At 38.9% G+C, this 21831-nt stretch overlaps 1 protein-coding gene across 8 annotated transcripts in view; it reads left to right on the top strand.

Moving 5' to 3' along the window:
• Positions 1-21831, top strand: part of SOS1 (SOS Ras/Rac guanine nucleotide exchange factor 1) — a 57385-nt gene that overhangs the window by 12628 nt on the left and 22926 nt on the right. For 5 of the 8 annotated variants that reach the window (XR_007508198.1, XM_049817835.1, XM_049817836.1 and 2 more), the window contains 5 exons: positions 3276-3485; positions 3987-4130; positions 7971-8081; positions 8188-8286; positions 20958-21085. Coding sequence is in view for 7 of the 8 variants with exons in the window: in XM_049817835.1 (XP_049673792.1) it covers positions 3276-3485; positions 3987-4130; positions 7971-8081; positions 8188-8286; positions 20958-21085 (692 nt within the window). In the remaining variant the exon portion in view is untranslated. Of the gene's footprint in view, positions 1-800; positions 939-1559; positions 1704-3275; positions 3486-3986; positions 4131-7970; positions 8082-8187; positions 8287-20957; positions 21086-21831 lie in introns of those variants that run through there. The other 3 variants (XM_049817840.1, XM_049817838.1, XM_049817841.1) reach the window with 3 other exon arrangements.

Below are 21831 nucleotides of genomic sequence, written 5' to 3'. Positions count from 1 at the left end.
TAAAAATAATTAAGAAGCAGCACTAACTTAAAAATTTAACATTCCTAAGCTGTAACAGTGGAGCTTGAAAAAAGAAGGCTGAAATTAAGCTTGGGTGTTCTCCCAAAATAAGTAAGACTGTATTGCATGTAAAAAGCAGTGTTTTGATGGTCCAGAATTTTAAAACAAAAAACCTATCTGCATTAGCATCTCAGCCTAATCCTCCTTAGCGGTCCATATTTTTATCTGCAGGTAGTGTTTTCTGTAGCTTTGGAAGATTCATTAGATTCAGTCAGGAACCACCTCTCTTTCCAGCAGTGATAGAGCAAGGGCCCCTGTCTGTCTTTCAGGTGCCTTTGCACTTTAGCTTCTGTGGCATCTCAACTTTTCCATTGTTTAAAAAACAAAGTTTGAAGTTTAATCCTTTAAGGGATAGGACTTAAGGATCTCTAATATTGCTGAAGTCTAGGGATTTTCAGATTCATCATCTCTTTCCAGTATTTTGTCTTGTTCTGTGTTAATATCTTTGGTTGGGATCGTTTCAGTGAATGCCTTTGTCTCATTCCTGCTTGCTTTTTTTTTCATCCTACTTTCTTCACCTTTCTTTACTCTCTTTTAAGATACCTGGTGAGGTCTTGAAGAGTCAAGTACTTCTCAGTCAGGACAGTAATCTTGGTCACTCTTGCTTTTGGGCATATCTGCCTGGGTCATTAGGGCAGGGTTTGAAGGTGTATGTGTCAATACTTGTCATAGAATAGTAACAGGAACAAGTGCTGTTGCTGCATGCTTTTTTCTGTCCTAGGAAAGGTGGTGAGCTGAAGAGCTGTGAAGAAGTTGATTTAGGAACTACCATTACATTGCATTGGAGGAACTCTTTGATATGTACACAGAAGAAACTTTTGAAAGGCTCTAAAGCAGGCCTGTTGGTTTACTGCCTCAGCAGAACAAGTCATTGAAAGGTGCTCCCAAGGTGTTTTCTTTACAGTTACATTGAGAAACTTCATAGTATATTATGTTCATACCCATAACATGTGTTCTGCTTGTTTTTATTTTTTGAAACAAAACAACCAGAACAGTTTCTTGGCCCTGTGTGCTATTTTTTTCTCAAGCACTTTCACACTTGCTTTTGTGCCATCCATCTGGAAAATTTTGCCTTGTCTGCAAAAAGCAAACTCCATTAAAACGCAAGCTGTTTTTCTTCTACTATCTGCTTGTGCTTCTAATTGCTCTAAATTCAATATCTGGGGTACAGTTACTTTAATTTGTTTCTGTGTATTTCATAGTAGTGAGATACACACCCTGTGAATACAGCCTGGAATCTTCTAGCTCAGTTATGTGCTAGAACTGCGTCTGTGAAGTAAAGTTACAAATGTTGGGGAATCCTTGAATACCTGCATTATTCCATGTAATTTCTTACAGTAGTGACCCTATAATGTCGCATTCCCCAGAATTAGTTAGGATTCTCCTTATAACCTGAGTTTCCTGTACATTCACTGGCTTTGAAAGATGAATTGCCTTCTGTTTTTAGAGTTTCAGAAGAAGTCAGTCTTAATGCAAAATGTTCATTGTTCTGCTTTCAGAGAAGCTTAAGACCAGGGTGTGTAGCAGGGACCTTTGACTCACTAAGAGAAAGAACCTGCTGTGTGCCCATGTACCTCCTCACTAGACCTGTATATTTTTGAGGAGTGTTAGGACAAGACCTGGGTGAAGAATGACTGCTCTAGGTAGGTGTGTTTCTCCAACATTAAAGTCTGAAGAACCTACCAGACCATCTCTTGAACTTATAGATCCCCAAGTATTCTCTTGCAGAATAGTTCCTTTGTCTAGTATCGGTAGTCAACAGCTTGGTTAACTGACGTCTTCTGGAGTGCTGTCTGTAACATGCTTTAAAGAAAGAAGACTTCTACTGTAAATACCAGGGTAAATGTCATGTTTGTTGTGGCTCATTCAGAAGTTTAATTCTTGATCTCCAGTTCTGTAATTATTTTGAAAAACACTTTTTTCATTCTGTTTTCTGCCATTTTAAAACTCTAGCTCATGTTTAATGTGTTAGCCTTCCCTCCTGTGGTTCTCAGAGGGGTATTTACAGCTTTGATCCTGCAGTCTTTTCCTCAGTCTTTTCAGTGATTGACAGCAGTCATGTCAGTCTCTGCAGTAACAGGCTTAGGTTGCCATGGCTTTACCTCTGTCTGTTCGGAAGGGAGGCTAGCAAGCAGCACTTAAGTTCTCATTTATTTTGTATTGCTTGATACACTTTGTGGCTTCCTGGAAGGGTTGCAGGTTTGTTTATAAATACTGTCCCATCTGTCTATCCCAGGACAAAGTCATCTTGTATGTTGAACTACATCTTATGCTGGCTTGTTAAGATTTGCTACATCATTGTAGATTGTGGACACTCTAGGTTTTCTTTCTGCTGAAGATATTTCAAATTAGGATGCCTCTTACTAATTTGCGGTCAACTTACTTAGTTTACCTTTAAGAAGTTCTTTGAGTATTACAGAAACAACCCAAAGTGTGATTTCTGTTTGCCACTTGCTAAGTCATTGTAACGACTCCTGGCTCAGATACCACATTTGGCAGAAGTGTTCCATGATCCACTTTTCTTGGGAAGTTAAAGTTATTAACTGCTTGTGTTTGGTAAGCCTTGCTTGGGTATGAATTGAGACCACTGGTAGTCATTTAGAGGTCCTTCTGTCTGTGTAGTTCTGCAATGTGACTGCCAGCTTTTCTGAAGCTGGTGCCCTTCCTCAAGGGTCTGTTTTAACAAGAGAACTCAGGAGTTAAGGACAGAAACCAGGCCACATACAGTGTATGGGCAAGCCAGTATTCATTGCAGATAGATTACAGGGTTCTGAGCACGGTCATGTGTGACTTCCTGTTAAAGCTAAAGCTGAAAAGCCAAAATGCACACACTTTTTTACTTCAGATAATGTACTATCTGCAGAAACTTAGATTATGCACAGCTAATTCAGAGTAATAGAATGCAGCTAAATGTGTCTGTATACTTCATAGACCTCTTAAAATTGGAAGTGATTTTAGGACCGCGTTCTTGGCGAGATGCCTGGATTGGTCTAAATGACTGGGAATTCTTCAAAAATTGCCAATGCAAATAATGACTTGCAAATTCATAGCAATGTATATTGATTTTGTAATGCTTAACCAATTGCAGAATGATAATACTTAACTGCTGATCAGTCTGATTTTGTGGGAATAATGGATTTCCTTTACTGGTAACTTACTGGTAGATCTTGGAAAGAAGTTCTCACTTTGTGGATTTCCCCCTCTTTGCCACCTAGGTATTAATGGATATGTTCCATCAAGATGTAGAAGATTTAAGTGCACTAACTTTATCTGATGAGGAACCCTCCACCTCAGGGGAGCAAACCTATTATGACCTAGTGAAGTCATTTATGGCAGAGGTTCGACAATATATAAGGGAACTAAATCTCATTATCAGAGTTTTTAGGGAACCATATGCCTCCAACTCCAAACTATTTTCATCTCATGTAAGTATTGTACAAACCACAAACAAAAAAAACCCTCCTGTAAATCTAGGTGAACACTTCTAGAACTTCACTGTTGTCCAGTTTAACATGTCAATAGCAGAGGAAGCACTTGTCTTGAGTACTGAAATGGAAATAGTAAAGGAGCACTTGTGGGGAAACATGGGTTTTGTAGAACTGTGGAAGAAACCACGCAGTTTACTATATTCACTTGCAGGCCTGTAATTTAAGATTTGTCACTGTTGTTCTTTGCCATGTTTGAATCATTGTAAATTTTTACATATTTATACATATATATATAGTAATACTTTTAAAAATAAATTCTATGATCTTATATAAATTATACAGAAAATATATAATAAAATACATTTAAAAATATTGTTCTATTTAAGGAAGTGCTTGACTTTCATAACATAACAGAGTAGCTTTGCACATAACATTCTTCCTCTTAGAATTGTGTCCAATTCCCAGTTGATTTTTGTCTGGTTCTGTCGCTTTTTGCAGGATGTGGAAAATATATTTAGTCGTATATCAGACATTCATGAACTCAGTGTGAAGTTATTGGGTCATATAGAAGACACTGTTGAAATGACAGATGAAGGTAGTCCTCATCCGCTAGTAGGCAGCTGTTTTGAAGACATGGCGGAGGTAAGAAAATACTTGGGGTTTTTTTTGCTATTCATATATATTTTAATGACTTGCACTAAGATGCTAAGTGCATCTCTGTTCTAGCTGCCTTTGATTAGGTTGAGATCTCTTCTTCCAGCCCCACCATAATGAACAGACTGCCCATTTTTGAGAGTGCTTTTACCTTTTTTAGTCTCTAAACCTCAGTTTTTATAGGGCTGTTTAAACTTTAGAGAGCTGGGGGTGGGGGTGGAACCCTGAAACAAAACACCTGTGACTAGACTTCAACAGAAATGGAGGTATCCTGTAAATCGGCTGCAGATCAGGATTGCTGTGGAAAGACAAAGTGGAACAAGGGCTTCTTTGCCAACAGACTTGCTAAGCTGGTGAGGAGGGCTTTTGAACTAGGCTTGTTATTCAATGGAGACAAAAGCTTGCAAATAGAAGAATTAAGAGGAGAAGGGGACATGCACAACGGAAAGCATGACAACAAAGGCTCTTTAACCTTCCTCCTGAGAAGGTGGAATGACCAAAGGCTCATCTGAAGTGTCTGTTTCCCTGGGGTGCATGTGCCCATGTACAGATCAGAGGATCTGGGAGTCTGTGCACAGTTGCAGAGCTGTCATGTGACTGGAATTAGGGACATGGCTGGAAGGGTTGCATGATGGAGGGCTGTATGAATGAATACAGGCACTCAAGAAGGACAGGTGGGGAAGATGAGACCAGGATGCTTAACAAATGATGAGCTCAAATTCATGGAGCTCTGTTACAGAATGAATGATGAGCTGGCTGAATGCTTAAGGATCAGGATCAGAGAAGGCCACCAAAGGGCATGTTGTGGTCAAGCTTCTCCTGCAAAGACTGCTCAGTTGACAAGTGGTCAAAACCACCTCAAAACAAGTGGGAGACCTCTCCTTATCACAGGCCCTGGTTCTCTTGGGAGAATAACCTTTCTGATGTCTGCTGGGTGGACAACTGACTGTGTTTCAAGTAATCCAGAAGATTTCTGGAGAACACTGGGGACAGTTTTTTGTGGCACATGCTGATGGGCCGACTAAGAAAGGTGCTGCACTTGATCTCTTCCTCATGAACAAGGAAGAACTGGTAGGAACATCGTAGCTAATGGGAGGCTTGGCTGCAGGTGGTAGAGATGGTAGAGTTAAAGGTCCTGAGAAAAGTGCGGGAGATGAGCAGACTGAAGAACCTGAGCTTTGGGAGAGCAGACTTAGCTTATTCAGGGAATTGGGAGGCAGGACGACATTGGTGGCTGTCTTGAGGGTAGAAAGGGCTCAGGAGAGCTGGTTTATTTTCAAAGGCAGTGTGTTCAAAGCACCAGCCCTTAAGAAAAAGGGTAGGTGTGTCAGGAAGCAAGGACAAATGCAGTTTGGAATTTCCTGTTTAACCAAACTTGGGCCCCTCGCTACAAGAAAGACATTGAGGTGCTGGAGCATGTCCAAAGAAGGGCAACAAAGCTGGTGAAGGGTCTAGAGAACAAGTCCTGTGAGGAGTGGCTGAGGGAACTGGGGTTGTTTAGTCTGGAGAAAAGGAGGCTGAGGGGAGACCTTATCGCTCTTTACAACTACCTGAAAGGAGGTTGTAGCGAGGTAGGTGTTGGTCTCTTCTCCCAAGTAACAAGCGATAAGACAAGAGGAAATGGCCTCAAGTTGCACCAGGGAAGATTTAGATTGGACATTAGGAAAAATTTGTTCACTGAAAGGGTTATCAGGCACTGGCACAGGCTGCCCGGGGAAGTAGTTGAGTCACCATCTCTGGAGGTATTTAAAAGACTTGTAGACGTGGTGCTTGGGGACATGGTTTAGTGGTAGACTTGGCAGTGTTAGGTTTATGGTTGGACTCAAATGATCCTAAGGGTCTTTTCCCACCTAAATGATTCTATGATTCAAAAAGAAATGAGCTTCCCCGGTGTAATGTAGAAGCATTGTCTAGGCAGGTGGAAATGGTATTAAGAGGGCTGCAGCTCAGCTGGAGTTAAACTTGAGGAATGTGAAGCAAGGCAAGAAGGGCTTGTATAGGTAAAATAGTGTGAAAAAGAAGATGGTAGAAAATGCAGCTATTTTGCTCATGGGGTGAGAGACCCTGTGCTGGAGGACATGGAATGGACTAAGGTACTCAAGTCTCCTTTGCTTGGTCTTTAGTGGAAAGATGTACTTCTAGGTTTCCCAGTTAGGCCTGCTACTAAAGATTGAGGGAGAGAGGTGAAAGTCAAAGATCAAGTTAGGGACTGTTGATCTAAGGTGGATATTTGCAAGTCTGGGGCAGGACAGGATGCTGAGGCAGCTGGCTGATGTCATTGCAAGGCCACTGTCTAGAATTCTTGAAATTTAGTGGTGATCTATGGAGGTGTCCAGTGACCGGAGATAAAGCGTTATTCTCAATCTCAAAAAGACTGATGAGGAGGATCCTGGAAACTAGAAACTGGTCAGCTTCTCAGTCCTTAAGAAGATTAGCAAATCTTTCTGGAATTCACATCCAGCAATGTGAAGGACTAGAAGGTGATTGGCAACAGGCAGCACAGATTTCCAAAGGACAAACTACCTGACCAACTTGACTGCTTTCTAAGAGGAGATGGCTGGCTCCATGGACAAAGTGAAGAGCATCTGAACTTAACCAAGGCCTTCAGCACAGTCTCTCATTTTATCCTTATAGTCAGCTTGGTGAGATGTAGACTAGCTAGTTGAGTTAGAGTGGGTGGGGAAATTGGCAGGACTGACAGGCTTAAAGGACTGTCATCAGCAGTACAAAGTCCATCTGGTGGCCAGTGGTTAGTGGCATTCCTCAGGGTTTGATACTGGGACTGATACTGTTTAATGTCTGTATTAGTGTTGTGGGAGAAGGTCTGCCTCATCAAGTTGGTAGGTGATGCCAAATTGTGGGGAGACACACAGGAGGACAGGACTTCTCGGGGGACCTGACAGGCTGGAGAAATAGACCTACAAGAACCTCACAGAGTTGAGTAAAGGCTAACATGAAGTTCTGCACCTGGGACCAAACAACCCCATGCAATGGTCCAGCTGCCAGGCTGAGGCACAGTACTGTGACAGGGCTTGTGGAGATCCTCAGGAATCAGCAGTGAAGGCGAACTGCCTACTAGGTTATATTAGGAAAAGTGCAGCTGGCACGTTGAGGGATCATTTTTGTGTAGCACTTGACACCACATCTGGCATACTGTGTCTAGTTTTGGTCTTCCTAGTACAAGACACACTTATACATGAGGGTTGCCATGATGATTAAGGAGTTGAGGCCCGTGATATACAAAGAAGGTTAAGATTGCTGGGTTTATTCAGTCGGAAAAAGAGAAGTCTGAGGAAGGAGATCTTATTGCTGCCTTCAGTTACCTGAGTGGAAGGCATAGAAAAGACTGAGGCAGGATCTAATTGGAGGTTCACAGTAGAGAACTGTGAGGTGAGATGAGAGAGAGCATGTGAATGGTAAAAAGAGTAATCCTGATTAGATACTGGGGGAAAAAATCTGCAATGAGAACAACTGAACATTGGAATAGGCTGCCTAGAGAGGCTTTGGTGCCTCTGTTCTTAGAGGTACTCAGAACTCAACTGGATGAGACCCTGGGCAACCTTAGCTAGCTTTGACATTCAGTCTGGCTTTGACCCTGAGGTGGGCCCTGCTTCAAAGAGGAAATTGCACCACTTGACCTCCAGAGATCTCTTCTAGACTGAACTACTCCATGACTCTGTGCACGTACAAGTATTGATTCTTCTCTATAGGTGTTTTGGAAAAAGTATGCAGAAAAATCTCTGCTATGTAGTGTATGTATTCTCTTTAAGAAATACGAAGTTTAGATATTAAATCGGTTTTATAAAATTGTTCTGTATTTCTTCTTAGGAGCTAGCATTTGATCCGTATGAATCATATGCACAAGATATTTTGCGCCCTGGTTTTCATGATCATTTTCTAAGTCAGTTATCAAAGCCAGGAGCAGCATTTTATTTACAGGTAACTTTCTTTTAAGTGAGCCATATTATTGATAATACTTTAATTACATTATATTGTTGCTTCATTATGTTTATTGTTTTAAGACTGAAACTTATTTTGTTTCTAGTCAATAGGTGAAGGCTTTAAAGAAGCTGTTCAGTATGTTCTACCCCGGCTGCTCCTTGCCCCTGTTTACCACTGTCTTCATTATTTTGAACTGCTAAAAGTAAGAACATTGTGTCAACCTGATGTTTTTTTCACAGTTCTCAGTGTTTGATACCAGAGCTTTGTGTGCTCTGTTAGGTGTAAAACTTCTTACTAGAATGTGAGTAATAAAACTGCTATGATGAAAGAAAAGGCTATATGCTCTGGTGCATGCTGTAACTAACTGAATATCAGCTTGTAATTTCATGGAAGTTTTACAGCAGCTAATGATTTGTGTTGAATAATTAAGTTTCTATTAATTTAGAAAGCAATGGAGATCTAGGTACTCATATTCTTGGAGTGGTTGCTTCAACAGCGGTAAGAGATAATGGCAAATGGCTGTATTACAGAAAATGTCCAAGGCTTTCTCAAACTGTTACTTTGTAAATTTAAAATAACAGTAAGATTTCCCTTCAAACTTAATTTTATTTTCATAAAAGCTTCAGCGTTCTTGCAATGCACATCCCATGGTGGTTGTAAAGGTGCTATCCTTCCTTCAAAGGGAAGGTTTGGTTGATATATACACTTCTTGGGCTTTTTGTGATGAGACCTCACATTGATAGGGTAACAGTAAAGACTCTAACATACACATGTAAAGAAAATTGCTACCGAATATTTTTCTGGGGCATTTACCAGTCAGCACTGAATAATAATCTTTAAGGAGTGTAGAGCATTTTGAGGAAAACTTTCTAATAGAATCTTCATTTGTACTTAATGGAAACTTATAAGGGATACAATGTTCCAAACTTAATTACTTTGGGAAATTTGGATCAGAAGTAAAAAAAAAAAAAAAAAAAAAAAAAAAATCTCGTTTGAAGAAATCTGGGGTGTGTTTTTCTTGAATGGTTGGTTAGTTGTCTCAGGATAACCCAGTAGTTAGGTCATCTTTGAGTCTAAGAGTCTACAGTTTTAACACCATTTTTACTGATTTAGATCTACACATACAGCTTGGGCACGTAGCTTATCTAGTTTAACATGCTTTTGTAAAATTTTGAAATGTATGCTTGATCTGTTTGTCTAGCTCATGGGTTTGGTCTGACTTTTCAGACATTTAGCATTTCCTTTCATGACAGTCCATTGGAAGGGAGGTGCGGGTGCAGCTTGTCTGCATTTTGTATGATAAAGACTTGCACAGACATAAGGTTTCTCTGCTCATACTTTTATCACACAGTCTCAAAATGCAGTACCTAGTGGCTTTGCATACTTGCATGTGAACATGGTATTGTCTTATGTAATAGGCAAAGCATGAAGGATTAATGTCGTCTGACGCACGGGCATCCTGGGTTGCTTCTTGTCATTGGTAATTTTAGTGGGGGAAAGAGAGCGTGTGTGCTTACAGAAGTAGGGAGCAGCTCATGTTTGCCTATTTTAGGGCAAACTGGAGTCTAAGCTAAGCCCAACTGCCCAAGGTTATCAATCTTTTTTGTAACTCCTTCCTTACCGACGCTTCATGTAAAATTCTTGTCTTTTCTTATTCATGCTCTACACACACACCCTCCACCCTGTGTAAATCTGATACTGTTGGGTTGGATTTTGTTCTGTATATGATAACCTTCCAGGTTTTCTTCCCGCTGTGTGGCTCATCTCACATTTTAGTGAGACACCCATCACTGTGGTTTGTCAGATGCGATACGTGTAATAGGCTATGATGGATAATAGGAGCACATGAAGAGAAAGATAGTAGCTCTCATGGCAGTAGCTTCATCTGTCAATTAGTACATATATGTGCACACAGCATATGAATTCCTCCCTCAAGTAGTCTCTGATGGCAGTAACATTTTCTTCCTTATATCTGGAATCTTCAAACAGATTCCAGCTTGGTTATACTTAAAAATGGCCTTATGGAAGGGTATTTGCCACAGAAGGGTATTGGTAGAATTTAGCCATATAATCTTGACAATTTCACTGATGCAAGGTTGTATTGAATTCTTTTGTATGGTGAGAGACCTGATTTAGTGATTGCAGGCATATCTATGAATAATCAAGTTTAAAATGCTATGAAAATGGATCTCTTTATACCAAGAGACAAAATGTTGGCAAACTAGTATGTGGAATAACCCACTTTATTTCTGTTGAATGTAGATATACTTAAGGATAAAGGGGTTAGCATTTTTCTTTAAGCTATGTTGTGTAATCTTGCGTACTTTGAAGTTATCTATTTAAAATGCTTCTCAAAGTTACCTTCTAACTATGCAGATTACAAAAAAAATAAATTTCTATCCACTGATGGTTATCCTATTTAGAAACTAAAGCCCTCCTGAAGTTTGGCAGGGCACCAGGAATGCACAAATACATATTCTATTTTTAGCTGAAGCTCCTCGCTGTAACTTTGTTGCTAGCATATGACTAAGGGCTGTGTTTTCCTTCAACCAACATGAAAGTCCCCAAACTTTTATATAAGAAACTAACTATATAAAATATCAGCTTCATATGAGACTGTGCTTTTCTGCAGATTTGCAGATAGTGGGAATGGGCTTTTCTAAATCATAGAATCATAGAATTCTGTGAATAGAAACGTGGACTCTTAAGTGAAAGGTGGGGTGGTACAAATAGTGCGGTTACTTACCACCTTGGGTGATTGAAGAAAGAAGTTTACAAGATATTTAAATTGAATTGGGCACTGTTTCAGATGCTGTAAATTTGTGTGCATGTGTGATACTCTTTCATTTCTTTGGGTAAATAGAAATTTACTTTAAAATTCCTTTTTTTCCAAGTAGGAATGGCTCAAAGCATATATAAACTTTGCTTAGATAAAATAATATGTTCTGAAAAACAGGAGAGCTAGGCAGATTTGATCTTCTTAATTTTTTAATTTTTTTTAAACCAAGTGCAGACTTGGCTTCCATGACTTCTGAATGGAAACTTCTTGTCTCTTTGCAAATACTTTTTAGTTGGAATTCTACCTATAATGATGTTAAATTCTCAGGATGCTTTCATTTTGCAACAGCATCTAGTGTGTTTTATTTATTTTTTCAAACTTTGTTCTTAGATGGTAAATAACTTGCTAGTCTTTACTGACTGGCAATTCAGCTCAAGTAGAAATACTCCTCAATTAAACTTTTTTTGTCTTTCTTTCACTGTGCTAATGTAACTTAAAAAAAAAAATCTGGTTTGACAAGGTCTTCCAAGATGAGAAACCACACTTTCCCAACCTGAAGGTATTGAATTTGTTACATGTTGTTGGAGAAGGCATGGGGTGGTGAAATGTTAGTAGGTTAGGACTGGAGTATCTTTAGGTTGATTCTGTAAGTCTCTTGCTGTGTGTGTTGTGTTGGGTAACACATGTCAAACTATTTTGGGCTTTCACTTCACTTTGATTCTCAGCCTTCTTTCAGCCAGGCTCATGGTCCAGAGTGTAACAAATATAATGAAGTTGGTTTGCAATCCCATCTGTAACTCATGTAACCCAGGCCAGCATGGAGAACCACTGACTCTCAATTAGTTGAACTTTGGCAGTCTGCAAAGTTTTTACAATATCTGCAATTGTAGATCATTGTCTCAAAACACTGTCTGCATTGCTTGTATTTGGTACAGGCACTGTAATTAACAGATTCTCTTGCTTTAGTTGATTCTTAAAGTCTTCAATTAAAAACAAAAAATCACAAATTCAGACTAGCTATGAATTATTTTAAGAAAGTATTTACTTGGTGCTAGCAAAGGATTTTATTTTCTGAAATCACTTTGGTGTGTTTCTTTCCAAACACAGTAACTTGTATGTACAATACTGTTTTGAAATAAATGTAAAAGCAGAAGTATTACTGTTATACATGCATTTCTATTTGTAACTGCAGATGAGGATGACTTTTTTTTAAATCCACTGGAGATAATGTGCAATTTTATGTCTCTGTGACAGATGAAGGCCTATCTGCTGGAGGAAATGTAGCTTGACCAAACTGTTGCTAGTGCATGATAAGGACTGCAAAGTGTTTGAGTGTTTCTTGGGAGAAAAAGCTGGGGTGATGTAAAATTGGTCTCAAGTCTAAGAAGAGATTTCCTAGAATATGTCAGTAGGTGAAAAATTTAAGCAACTTCTTCATGTGGTTAAGCTATGAAGACTTATATTGCAACTTCAGTATTGTAAAGGAGCAGAAGTTGTGCCTTATAGTAGAAGTTGGAGGTGATAAGCCAGGTAAATGAGGTTCCATACTTCTTTCTTGCTTGTGTGGTTTCATTGACAATTCTCTTGCTTTTCTCCTTTAAATGCTGGTGAGTTTATGCTCTAAGTCAGCTGTGTGTTTGGCAGCCAGAGGGAAGATGATAGGGGAGAATAAAACTTGGTCACACGTGTGTGTGCACTTTTTCCACAAACTTGGTTATTGTTAATCTAACTAATTAGGCTCTCTGAGGTAACTCTTTAATTGAAAAAGTTACTTAATCTGTTGAATTTTTTCTTTCTAGCTGTGGTGCTCATTGATGGATTTCCTATGTGTTTGTATCAGAGATACATATATGCGCATGTGTATCACTTTATTTGTCAACTTGACAACATGACTTATGTCATCTGTTATGGAGTTGTGATGGGGCTGTATGTTCTGTTGTATAGCTTTTTTCTTTTTACACAGGATGTATCTGGGCTTTTGAGAAGCAGTTGTCTTTCCAGGGAATTTTCTAATGAGAAGTAATTACCTTGGAGAATATCTCTTTCCATTATCCTGCCAAAATTGCTTTTCTGCAAAAGGTGGATAAAGTCTAACAAAAGCAAAAGTAAAAAATTCCTCCTTCCACTTTGCTTACAGACCTCAGTGACACTTGAGCTGTGTTATTGTCAATCTGCTGCCAGACCAACAAATGCTGTACTTTGATATCTTGAAGCAGGGAGTAGGATGGCACAGCGCCAGACTGTTCTTACCTAGATGATGCCCTCTTTGGGGAGTCAAATGAAGCACTAACTGAACTCCAACTTTTGACTTCACTTATGTGCTTAACTGTAGGGTTCCAGAGTCCTGCTTTCTGATCCATTTTCTAGGAATACCTGCAAGGCAAATTCTCCCTGGTACTGTGGGAATTAAGAGAGCTGTACTGGGGCAGGCTATTCTCTGGGGCTGGTGGTCTGTTCTGGTTTTCAATGACTGCTGCTAATGATGGTAGATAGCTCTTTAGCTTACATGGCAGCAGTTTATGCTGAACACCCAAGGCCAAGCTCTCATGAAAATAGATGGTTGTTACAGGAACTTGGACAAATTTTGATCCTTCCCCCCCCCCCCCCCCCCCCCCAAATAAAAGTTTTGACACAATCCATCAAGAATTGAATGTTAAGAAGCTTATTGTAGCTGAGATTTGCAACTCCTATAGGATGACATTAGTTTTTGTGACTGGCAGTTATGATATAGTCCTTGATACACTTGTATTGCTGTATAGTCTTTTAATAGCAGTAGTATATTTCCCTGTCCTCATCTCCTGCCTCCATTCCTGTCACCTTCTGTGCAAAAGGGGGATCCTTGGAGAGAGGTAGCACTACGGTTGAGACTTTCATATACTTGATTTCTTCATTGGAAATGTTTCTGGATGTGGAGTTGTGGATTTAGTCCCACTACCAGCATGCTTTCTCTGTTTGCTCTTATAGCAGTGGAGGTCTGTGTTTTCTGTCAATACTTTGATATCTTCAGTGGAAACTGATGGAAGGATGTAGGAAGTAACAAACGCAAGTAAAACAAGCTGTATTCATGGTTTCTGTAGACCAAGTCTACAGATGGGATTCTGCTTGTCATTCCTCATTTCCTCTGCTGTTTTTTCCTTAAGCAGGGTTCCTCTTAAAATCAACAGGGTTCTACTGTTGCTTCCCAGAATGATCTCTGAAATCGTGAATTCATCTTACGTAGCGTTCAAAAATTCATACATTTCTATCCACACATAGAGGTGCCATCCAGTTGAGCTTACAGCCTTCCAATCTTGGCTGGGAAAGATCAGACTTGAATTGTGTCGAAGCAGTGAAAGTGGATTTTAATCTACTTTGGAATTATAAAAGAGAAAGGGAAGATGTTTTCAAATTGAATTTGTCTTTACTATGATGGAAAATTTGGGGGAAGAAAATGGAAGACCTCAATTACAAGTGTGGAAGCACATAGGTAAATATTTTGTGATATTTCGAATACTGATCTAACTAAATGTTATGAACTTAATTATGAATTTTAAATTTCTAATGTATTCTGCAGGTCTGCTAATAATGATGAGACAAACCAAAGTGACAGTAAGAAAGAAGAGAATTTCAGAGCATGAAGGCTCTGGAAGGATCTGTGTGAACTTGTACATTTGTTGCAGAAAGGTAATGAATCCACTGTGGAAGAGACATCAGCATATGCAAAAAAAACCAAGCCAAACCATATTTTTGAAGAATGCAGACCAAATGGGTTTTCCATACTCTGAGAAGACAAGGCCTCCTGTGAACAAAGTAGCCATTTCACTAGTAATGGAGTCTGGGCATATAAAATGTGTATATGGCAGCTAGTAGCCTACAAAAAGTCTGAATGTTTAGGAAATGGTTTTATGAGAACATCAAGGAACTTACTTGAAAGCAAGACTTTGTTTTTGTATCTGTTCCTTGATGAAGGAAATGTTGGTTGTGTAAGCTCAATGAGAATTGCTCACATACATGAATCCCTTCCCAGTTGCAGAAACTGAGAGCAAAAATACACTTCCTGCTGAGCAGACACCAGTTGAAATACCTAGCAGGCTGCAGTAGCACTTGAGCAGACCTAATCTGAAATACGGTCTGCTGACAGGCTGGGAATTCATGGGAATGCTAGTGGTAAATTGGCCACATAAGAAACCTGTTACAGAAAACTTTGAACTGTTGAATTGGTGAAACATCAACTGACAGACTTCTTTGTGGTACACATTTCTGAATAGCTCTTCCTGATTTTTCCTCAGTGTCCATCCTGATTTGAAAAGTGGCACTTTGAGTAGTGTAATTTATTTCTGAAACACTTATTTTAATTTCATTTCCCCAAATAAGAGCATCCACATTGAGTAATCAAAGTAGCAATTCCATAATTCATGTTTCTTTAGTCCAAGTGGTTTCACTTTTTTGGGCTCAGGTGAAGTTTGATGTACTTAAATTTTCACATATCTTTGAGATCTATTTTAAGTCACATAGTCAAGCTGTGAAAGAACTGTGAAGCTTGTACTAAAAGTTGAAATGCTTCTTATTTTCCTCAGTTTTAATGCTTTACTTGTACAGTATGCTTCCTAATGGGCTGACCATATTTACATCATGTGAGTTAAAACTTAATGTGAAATAAAAGATGAGGGCTTTTTTTGCTTCCCTTTTAAAATGTACTTCTGAGAGAATGCTGGAAGCTTTTTGTAACTATTTATCTGATATCTGAGGTTTGATATCTGACATGTTTATGTAAGATTATGTGATTTAATGTAACTTCTTAAAACTAAACTGAGAAGGCATAGTTAAACTTTGAGTGGAGAAAAAGGTTTTACCATTACTTCAGTAATAAATTAAGTTCTGTTCCACTCTTAATGCAAATAACACTGCTGCTGTAATGTACATCTAAATAAACAGTTATATAAATGTATGCATTTTTTTACTGCACTGTGCTCAAGATTGACTGAGTTTCTATGAAAACAAAATGATTTTTGAAGTGTCAAAGCATTAAAGCCATGTAAGTATGTCCAGAATTATGGCACATGGAGTTTCCTTTAAGCTTCAGGTGTGAAGTGCCTTTTAGACTGCTAGCATTTTCCAGAAGTGTATCGTGTTCCCTGCAGTTGTCCCCATTTGCTGTTCCAGATGATTTCCTGATGCTTTCTAAAAATCAAAGTTTCTGGGTATGAGAGCACTTTTTTCACAGCATACTACTGGTTTGGGCTGAGGCTTTTTGTTATTTGGAGGAATTGCAAAAAGTTGGAAAGAGCTCTTGGGCAACTCAATGCTATTGAGCCAGCTTCCAGGATTGTTTTATGGCAAAAGGCCAGCAGACCTGCCTGCCTGCATTTGTCAAGTCGAGAAACTCTGTTCATTTTTATTCTTGATCATAAAATAGCCCGTTTCAGCATTACCTCTTGGTAGGTACCCCGTTCTTAGAAACATGTTGAAGAAAATGATGATGCATTAGAACAGAAGCTGGAGTAACTAGTGTTGGTGCACTTCAAGTTGTTGCGAATGTTGCTTACTTACATGTCATTTCCCTACAGAGCTGATAGCTAGGTCACACTACAGATCAGGCTTGCTTTACCAGCCATGCAAGTGTTTTGTTGCCTTGCTTTGGGCTTCAGCATGTCTGAAGAAATTACGTACTGGGTTTTGAAGAGGTTTCTCTGAAGCAGCACTAGTTCGAGCTTATTGTTCTGAGTACTGCAGTGTGCAGCTTCCACTTGTAACATGGGACCACTTATGCGCTAAACTTCGTGGATTAATGTTTTGAGGGCACTAAGTATTGTTAGCACCTACAATCAAATGATCTTGGGTTAAGCTTAAATTAAGAAAATTCAACTGTGATTTCCCTGCCTCCCATATGCTGTTTTGTCTTTTGTGTATAGAAGCTGATTTGTGATCTCTCCTCCCAGATTAATTGGGGAACCTGCAGTTCACAAATTTCAGTGGTTAGATTTAGAATAATATTCTAGGAAGGCAGAAGTCTAGATTGTGATATAAGCCCTGAAGTACAAGATTTTATATGCATCATGCATGACACCTACTAGTATTGTTATACCTGCATATTCTCATCATAAGTATAAATGTTTTTTCTGTCATTGTCTTTCTAGATAGATGTTTCCCTGACAGTATAAGAGAAGGAATAACATAGTCTAATTTTGTACCAATTGAGGAGGATTTCTTTTGTATCCATTTGGAATTTCCTGATTTTATAAATCTCTAATCCTTATCTTATGCAACAGGTAGAACAAAATACCTTGTCTTCCACTTCTTGATATCTCTTCAGAGCGTGTAGCCTAGAATGTAGAGTACTTTTTTTGTTAGAAACTTGCCTTAGCAGTCTTATTTTCCAAGTTTGTTTTCCTGGAATGGCCAGCATACCGTGCCTATAGTATTGTGAATCATTGCAGTCATTACAAACCAATATTTTCTCATAAGTTTTTTAATAAACACAACAATTAATACTATTGATAATCAGAAATCTGCATCTCCTTCCCATAATAATACAGTATTCTTCACAGGACACTTTATTTTAAAAATAAAAAAAAGGCACACTTTTATTTAGTATCTATGTGATTTGTTCATTAGGGGGCACTGCACAGCTATAGAAGAATCAGTGGGATTTGCAGAGAAACTTGGCTGTGTTTCCAGTGTTGCCATTTCACTTTCCATAAACTCCTCTTCCAAACTGTCTGGGGCCAGTGTAAGATGAAAGTCATTGCTGTAATTTAAGCTCGGTTCTGACTAAGACTGTTTTTGATAGCAGTTTATGGTAATTATAGAATGCTAGAATATAAACTTTCAAATTCCTTTTCTGTGTGCAGAAAAAGTGTCTCCATAGTAGTTCACAGCACTGTCTGATTTGCCATTTGTGTTGGTCGTACACTTGAGAAGAGACGTAATTCTACACACTACTTTCTAAATGTTAAATGTGGAGCTTAATTACACTCACTGGACATTGATTTAGTTTGTATATACAGTTGGAAATATGGGTTGCTTCCAGTGGGTCCTGGTGGGGAAATGTTAGCCTCAAACAGTTTCTTGCTCTCCAGCCCTGTACACAAACATGTTTTGCTTTTGGACATGGACTTTTCTGTGATGAATACCAAAATTTTTCTAACTAGAGGGAAATTACTGTAAAAGGCATTTTGTAAACAACAATGGTGCAGAATGATTTGCAGTAATGAACATTAATCTGCACCAATATGTTTCTGAAGAGAGTGTACAGGGAGTAATTTTTTTCCAGGTATTCGAGTTGATATGGTGCTACATTGAGAATATTCCTGATTATAGGGGCTTATTTATCTGTTTGGTTTAGTGCTCCCCTTATACATGTTAGCCTACACTTGTGTGGGTTTCTTTTGAGATTTTTCTGAATTTCAAAAACTTTCTTCTTTTGGGATATGGGCCATTTTTGTTCTGCCTTATGCTAGGCATCATGCATCTGTGTTAGTGTGGAGCATTTAGGTTATACAGACAGCATTAAAAATAAGGAAATAATTTCATAAGCTTTATTGTATGTTGAGCCTAGTTTCCACCAATTTTGTCCTGTCTTTTACATGCCTTTTTCTCCTTACCATGTCTCCTGTGGTACCTTTACAAGCAAATGGCAGAATATTGTAGGATCTAATAAGGCTTGTTTTCAAGACTAGGCTAAAACAATCTTGTTTGTTATTGAAGAGTAGCTACCCAGAGATAACAGGAAAGCTAAACTCTTTTGATGGAAGTTGGCAAAGAGGCAGTGCACAAGGCAAAGAGCCTCCTTTGAACTCTTGTGCGGGAAAGATGCAAAATCTTAGAGGTAGTTAAATGTTTTTCTTAGCTTGCTTTCAGGACTCCTGCCAGTGGTGCTGCGCCTGCCTCATTTGTCTGAAGTCTTCTCTAAACCTAGATGATCTGCACGACTGAAGCAAAGGGAAGATGATACCTCTGTGTTAAATCTAGAGAGTAGAGGAATATAAAACGAGGGTCATCTGTTCCTTCTTGGAGTGATATATTCTCCCTGAGACCTTTGGGGAAGTAACTCCTGTTGTGGTGCATTGTCAGGCCTATTTCAGTGGTTGTCTCATGAGTAGGCACTCATGTCTAATGCTGCTTAGGTCAAGAGTATGACAGATTACACTACGTGAACCAAAGCTGCCTAGATAGATAAACCTTGTTGTCATCCTTATGGCTAAGAATGCAAATAAAGTAGTTCTTGGCATTGATAGCTATTGCAGTGAATTATCAACTCTTATCAGGGAAAAAATTAATGCTATTCTGTGACCCATTCAAATGTTAAATATGAATATGTTGTGTTCAGTTGGATTTTGGAGGACAATACTTCCATTTCACACTGGAAGCAAACAGCACATTTACACTGTTTCCAGGGGTGTCTTATTCTGGTCCACACAGCCTGTTGCTTCATTTGTACTACTTCCATCAAAACCAATCTTTCAATTGTGTGGAACCAGTTCTTGGTGTGTAATAGTCTGTGTAATAGTCTGAAATGCTTGTCTCTTAATAATCCTGTAAATAATTATCTCAGTTTTATGTGTAAGCCACAGCTGTACAATTTTTTTCACTAACTATAATGTGAAACAAAGATTTAAGATGAAAATCTTAAACATCTAGGCTAAAAACGTGGCAGATCTTGTTTTATAAAACTTATCTGTCACAGGGATAGTTAGGCACAGAATACTAGTATTAACCCTTCTTGTCCAGTTTTAGGTTATAACTATTATATTTTTTTTGTCCTTTAAGAAAAGCTGAGTTAGTATGTGAAGGCATTAAGGTATCTGTGTATTCAGGGTGCATAAGCCCCTATCTGGTTTTACAAGCTGGCCATCGTTAGATGCCCCCATATTTTCTGATGAACAGCCAAGCAACCTCTCCATGGAGGAAGAACATTTACTTCTCCCCATCCTCCCTCTGGTTGTTGCTTTTCCTCTTTGACTTTTTTTATGTGAAAAAAATCACAGTCCTTGTGGATGATAAGCTGAACACAAGCCAGCAGAACACCCTTACAGCAGCGAAGGCCTGTACTGCTGCATTAGCAAGCGTGCAGCCATCGTGTTGAGGGAAGTGGCAGTTCCTACCTGTTCAGTACTGGGAGAGCTGCAGCCAGCTCAGGCTTCCTGTTGATGTTGGTGTACTGGAGCTGGAAGGGCTTGTCAATGCGACGTGAGGAACGGAGCACGTGATGAAGGAGAAGCTGGGGGAGTGGGCTTATTCATTCTGGAGAAAAGGAGGCTAAGGAGGAGGGGAAACCTTCCTGCTGTTTTTGACTGTGGGGTGGGGAGGGCAGAGAAATACTTCTCTCAGCTGCATAGTGCTTCCACATATTCCCCTATGAAAAGTCAATAAGGGAAATCCTGGATAAGCTATCAGGAAAAAAAATTTTCACCATGAGGTATTTCAGACATTGGAACACATTGTCCAGAAAGGTTGTGGCCTCTCCATCCCTACAGCAATTCAAAACTCAATATGGCCCTAGGCAACCTGGTCTCTGTTGGCCCTGCAGTTGAGCTGGAGGTTGGATAAAATAATCTCCAAGATCCCTCCCAACCTGAATTACTGATTAGGCTGTTGTTAGTGAGGTGTGAGCCTTTGTAATCTTATATTTATAAATGCGATCAAGGAATTTTGCTTAGCTTTTGGTCCTGCTTGCCTGTTACAGGAGCGTTTGTACGTTTTACAAACATACAGACATCCCACAGATTTGATCTTGTGCTGTAAAATTATATGTATGGGGATCTCCTTCCTCACTTGTTTCTCTTAAGATTTAACATCTTTGATGGGTTCTTTTTTTTTGGAGATGTAAGGTAAATCAAACTAGTTTTGAGGTAAATAATGTGTGCCTGGGTGCGTCTGTATCTGGGGAACTAGTGACTGCTGCTCTTAATTTTACTGAGATTAAGCTCTTAGCCGACAGTTGTCTGTCTCACTTGTGTCAGTAATGCACCTGGTTATTTCATTAACTTTAATAACAAGCAGGAGCATGCAAAATCAGCAGATGGTTGTATTTCTTCTTCCTAGGTCAAACTCCTGGCTTTGCACATACCAAAAGGCTTGTAACACTTTTTGTATTTGACTTTCAATGTTCACAGCAATTGGAAGAAAAAAGTGAGGATGAAGAGGATAAAGAGTGCTTAAAGCAAGCAATAACTGCCCTACTAAATCTTCAAAGCAGTATGGAACGGATATGCTCCAAAAGTCTTGCAAAACGAAGGCTTAGGTAAACATGTTTCCATTTTTCCTGCTCTCTGCTCTTAATGCTTTGCTATAAATCCAGGGCTCCCAGTTTCCTCTTTTAGTAAACAATGAACAAAATAGTTTGTGACAAGCCTGCTTTTTCAGAGGAAGTGACATCAAAGCCAAGATAATTTGTTATTGTTTTAAAAGCGTTCTAATTTCTATGTGTCCTTGCATACTGGTGGTAGTTGAGATGTTCTGAGAATTCGCTGGTAAGAAGAAAGTTATAGCATTTGTGGGTAAATTATGCTCAGATAATAAATATCCACCTAAAAATATTGTAGAAGTACATTTCTGTGTGATTAGAAAGGGAATGTTCTTGATTTTGAAACTAATTAATCTGAAGAGTTTTTTGTGCAATGGCTATTTAAAATTATCACTGGGTAACAGAAATAGATGCATAGATAACTAGTACTTGATTGCACTATTATAGCAAATCCTTGGATTATACTATCTGCTGTTTGATTTAATGTTAATATTTGTGCAGTTATTTAAACATGTTAAAACTTTGCTTTTGCTCTTAAAATTGTTTCAGTATTTCCTTTGCCAAACAAATTCTGTGCTGCAAAGTGTAATCTTTAGACTTGGACATGAATGTATTTAACAGCTTATTTTCTCTGAATGTGCTTCTTTCAAATTAATGTGGTCTAAAATTGTTTTGTTGGCTATGGAAATGAGTGATTTGTTAGGCAAAGAAGCACTAACAGTTTGCCTGCTTCTGATTGCCTG

Source organism: Accipiter gentilis, chromosome 15, assembly GCF_929443795.1.
Source record: "Accipiter gentilis chromosome 15, bAccGen1.1, whole genome shotgun sequence".
NCBI classification, from domain to species: Eukaryota; Metazoa; Chordata; class Aves; order Accipitriformes; family Accipitridae; genus Astur; species Astur gentilis.
This window is presented reverse-complemented; position numbering and strand designations above follow the sequence as displayed.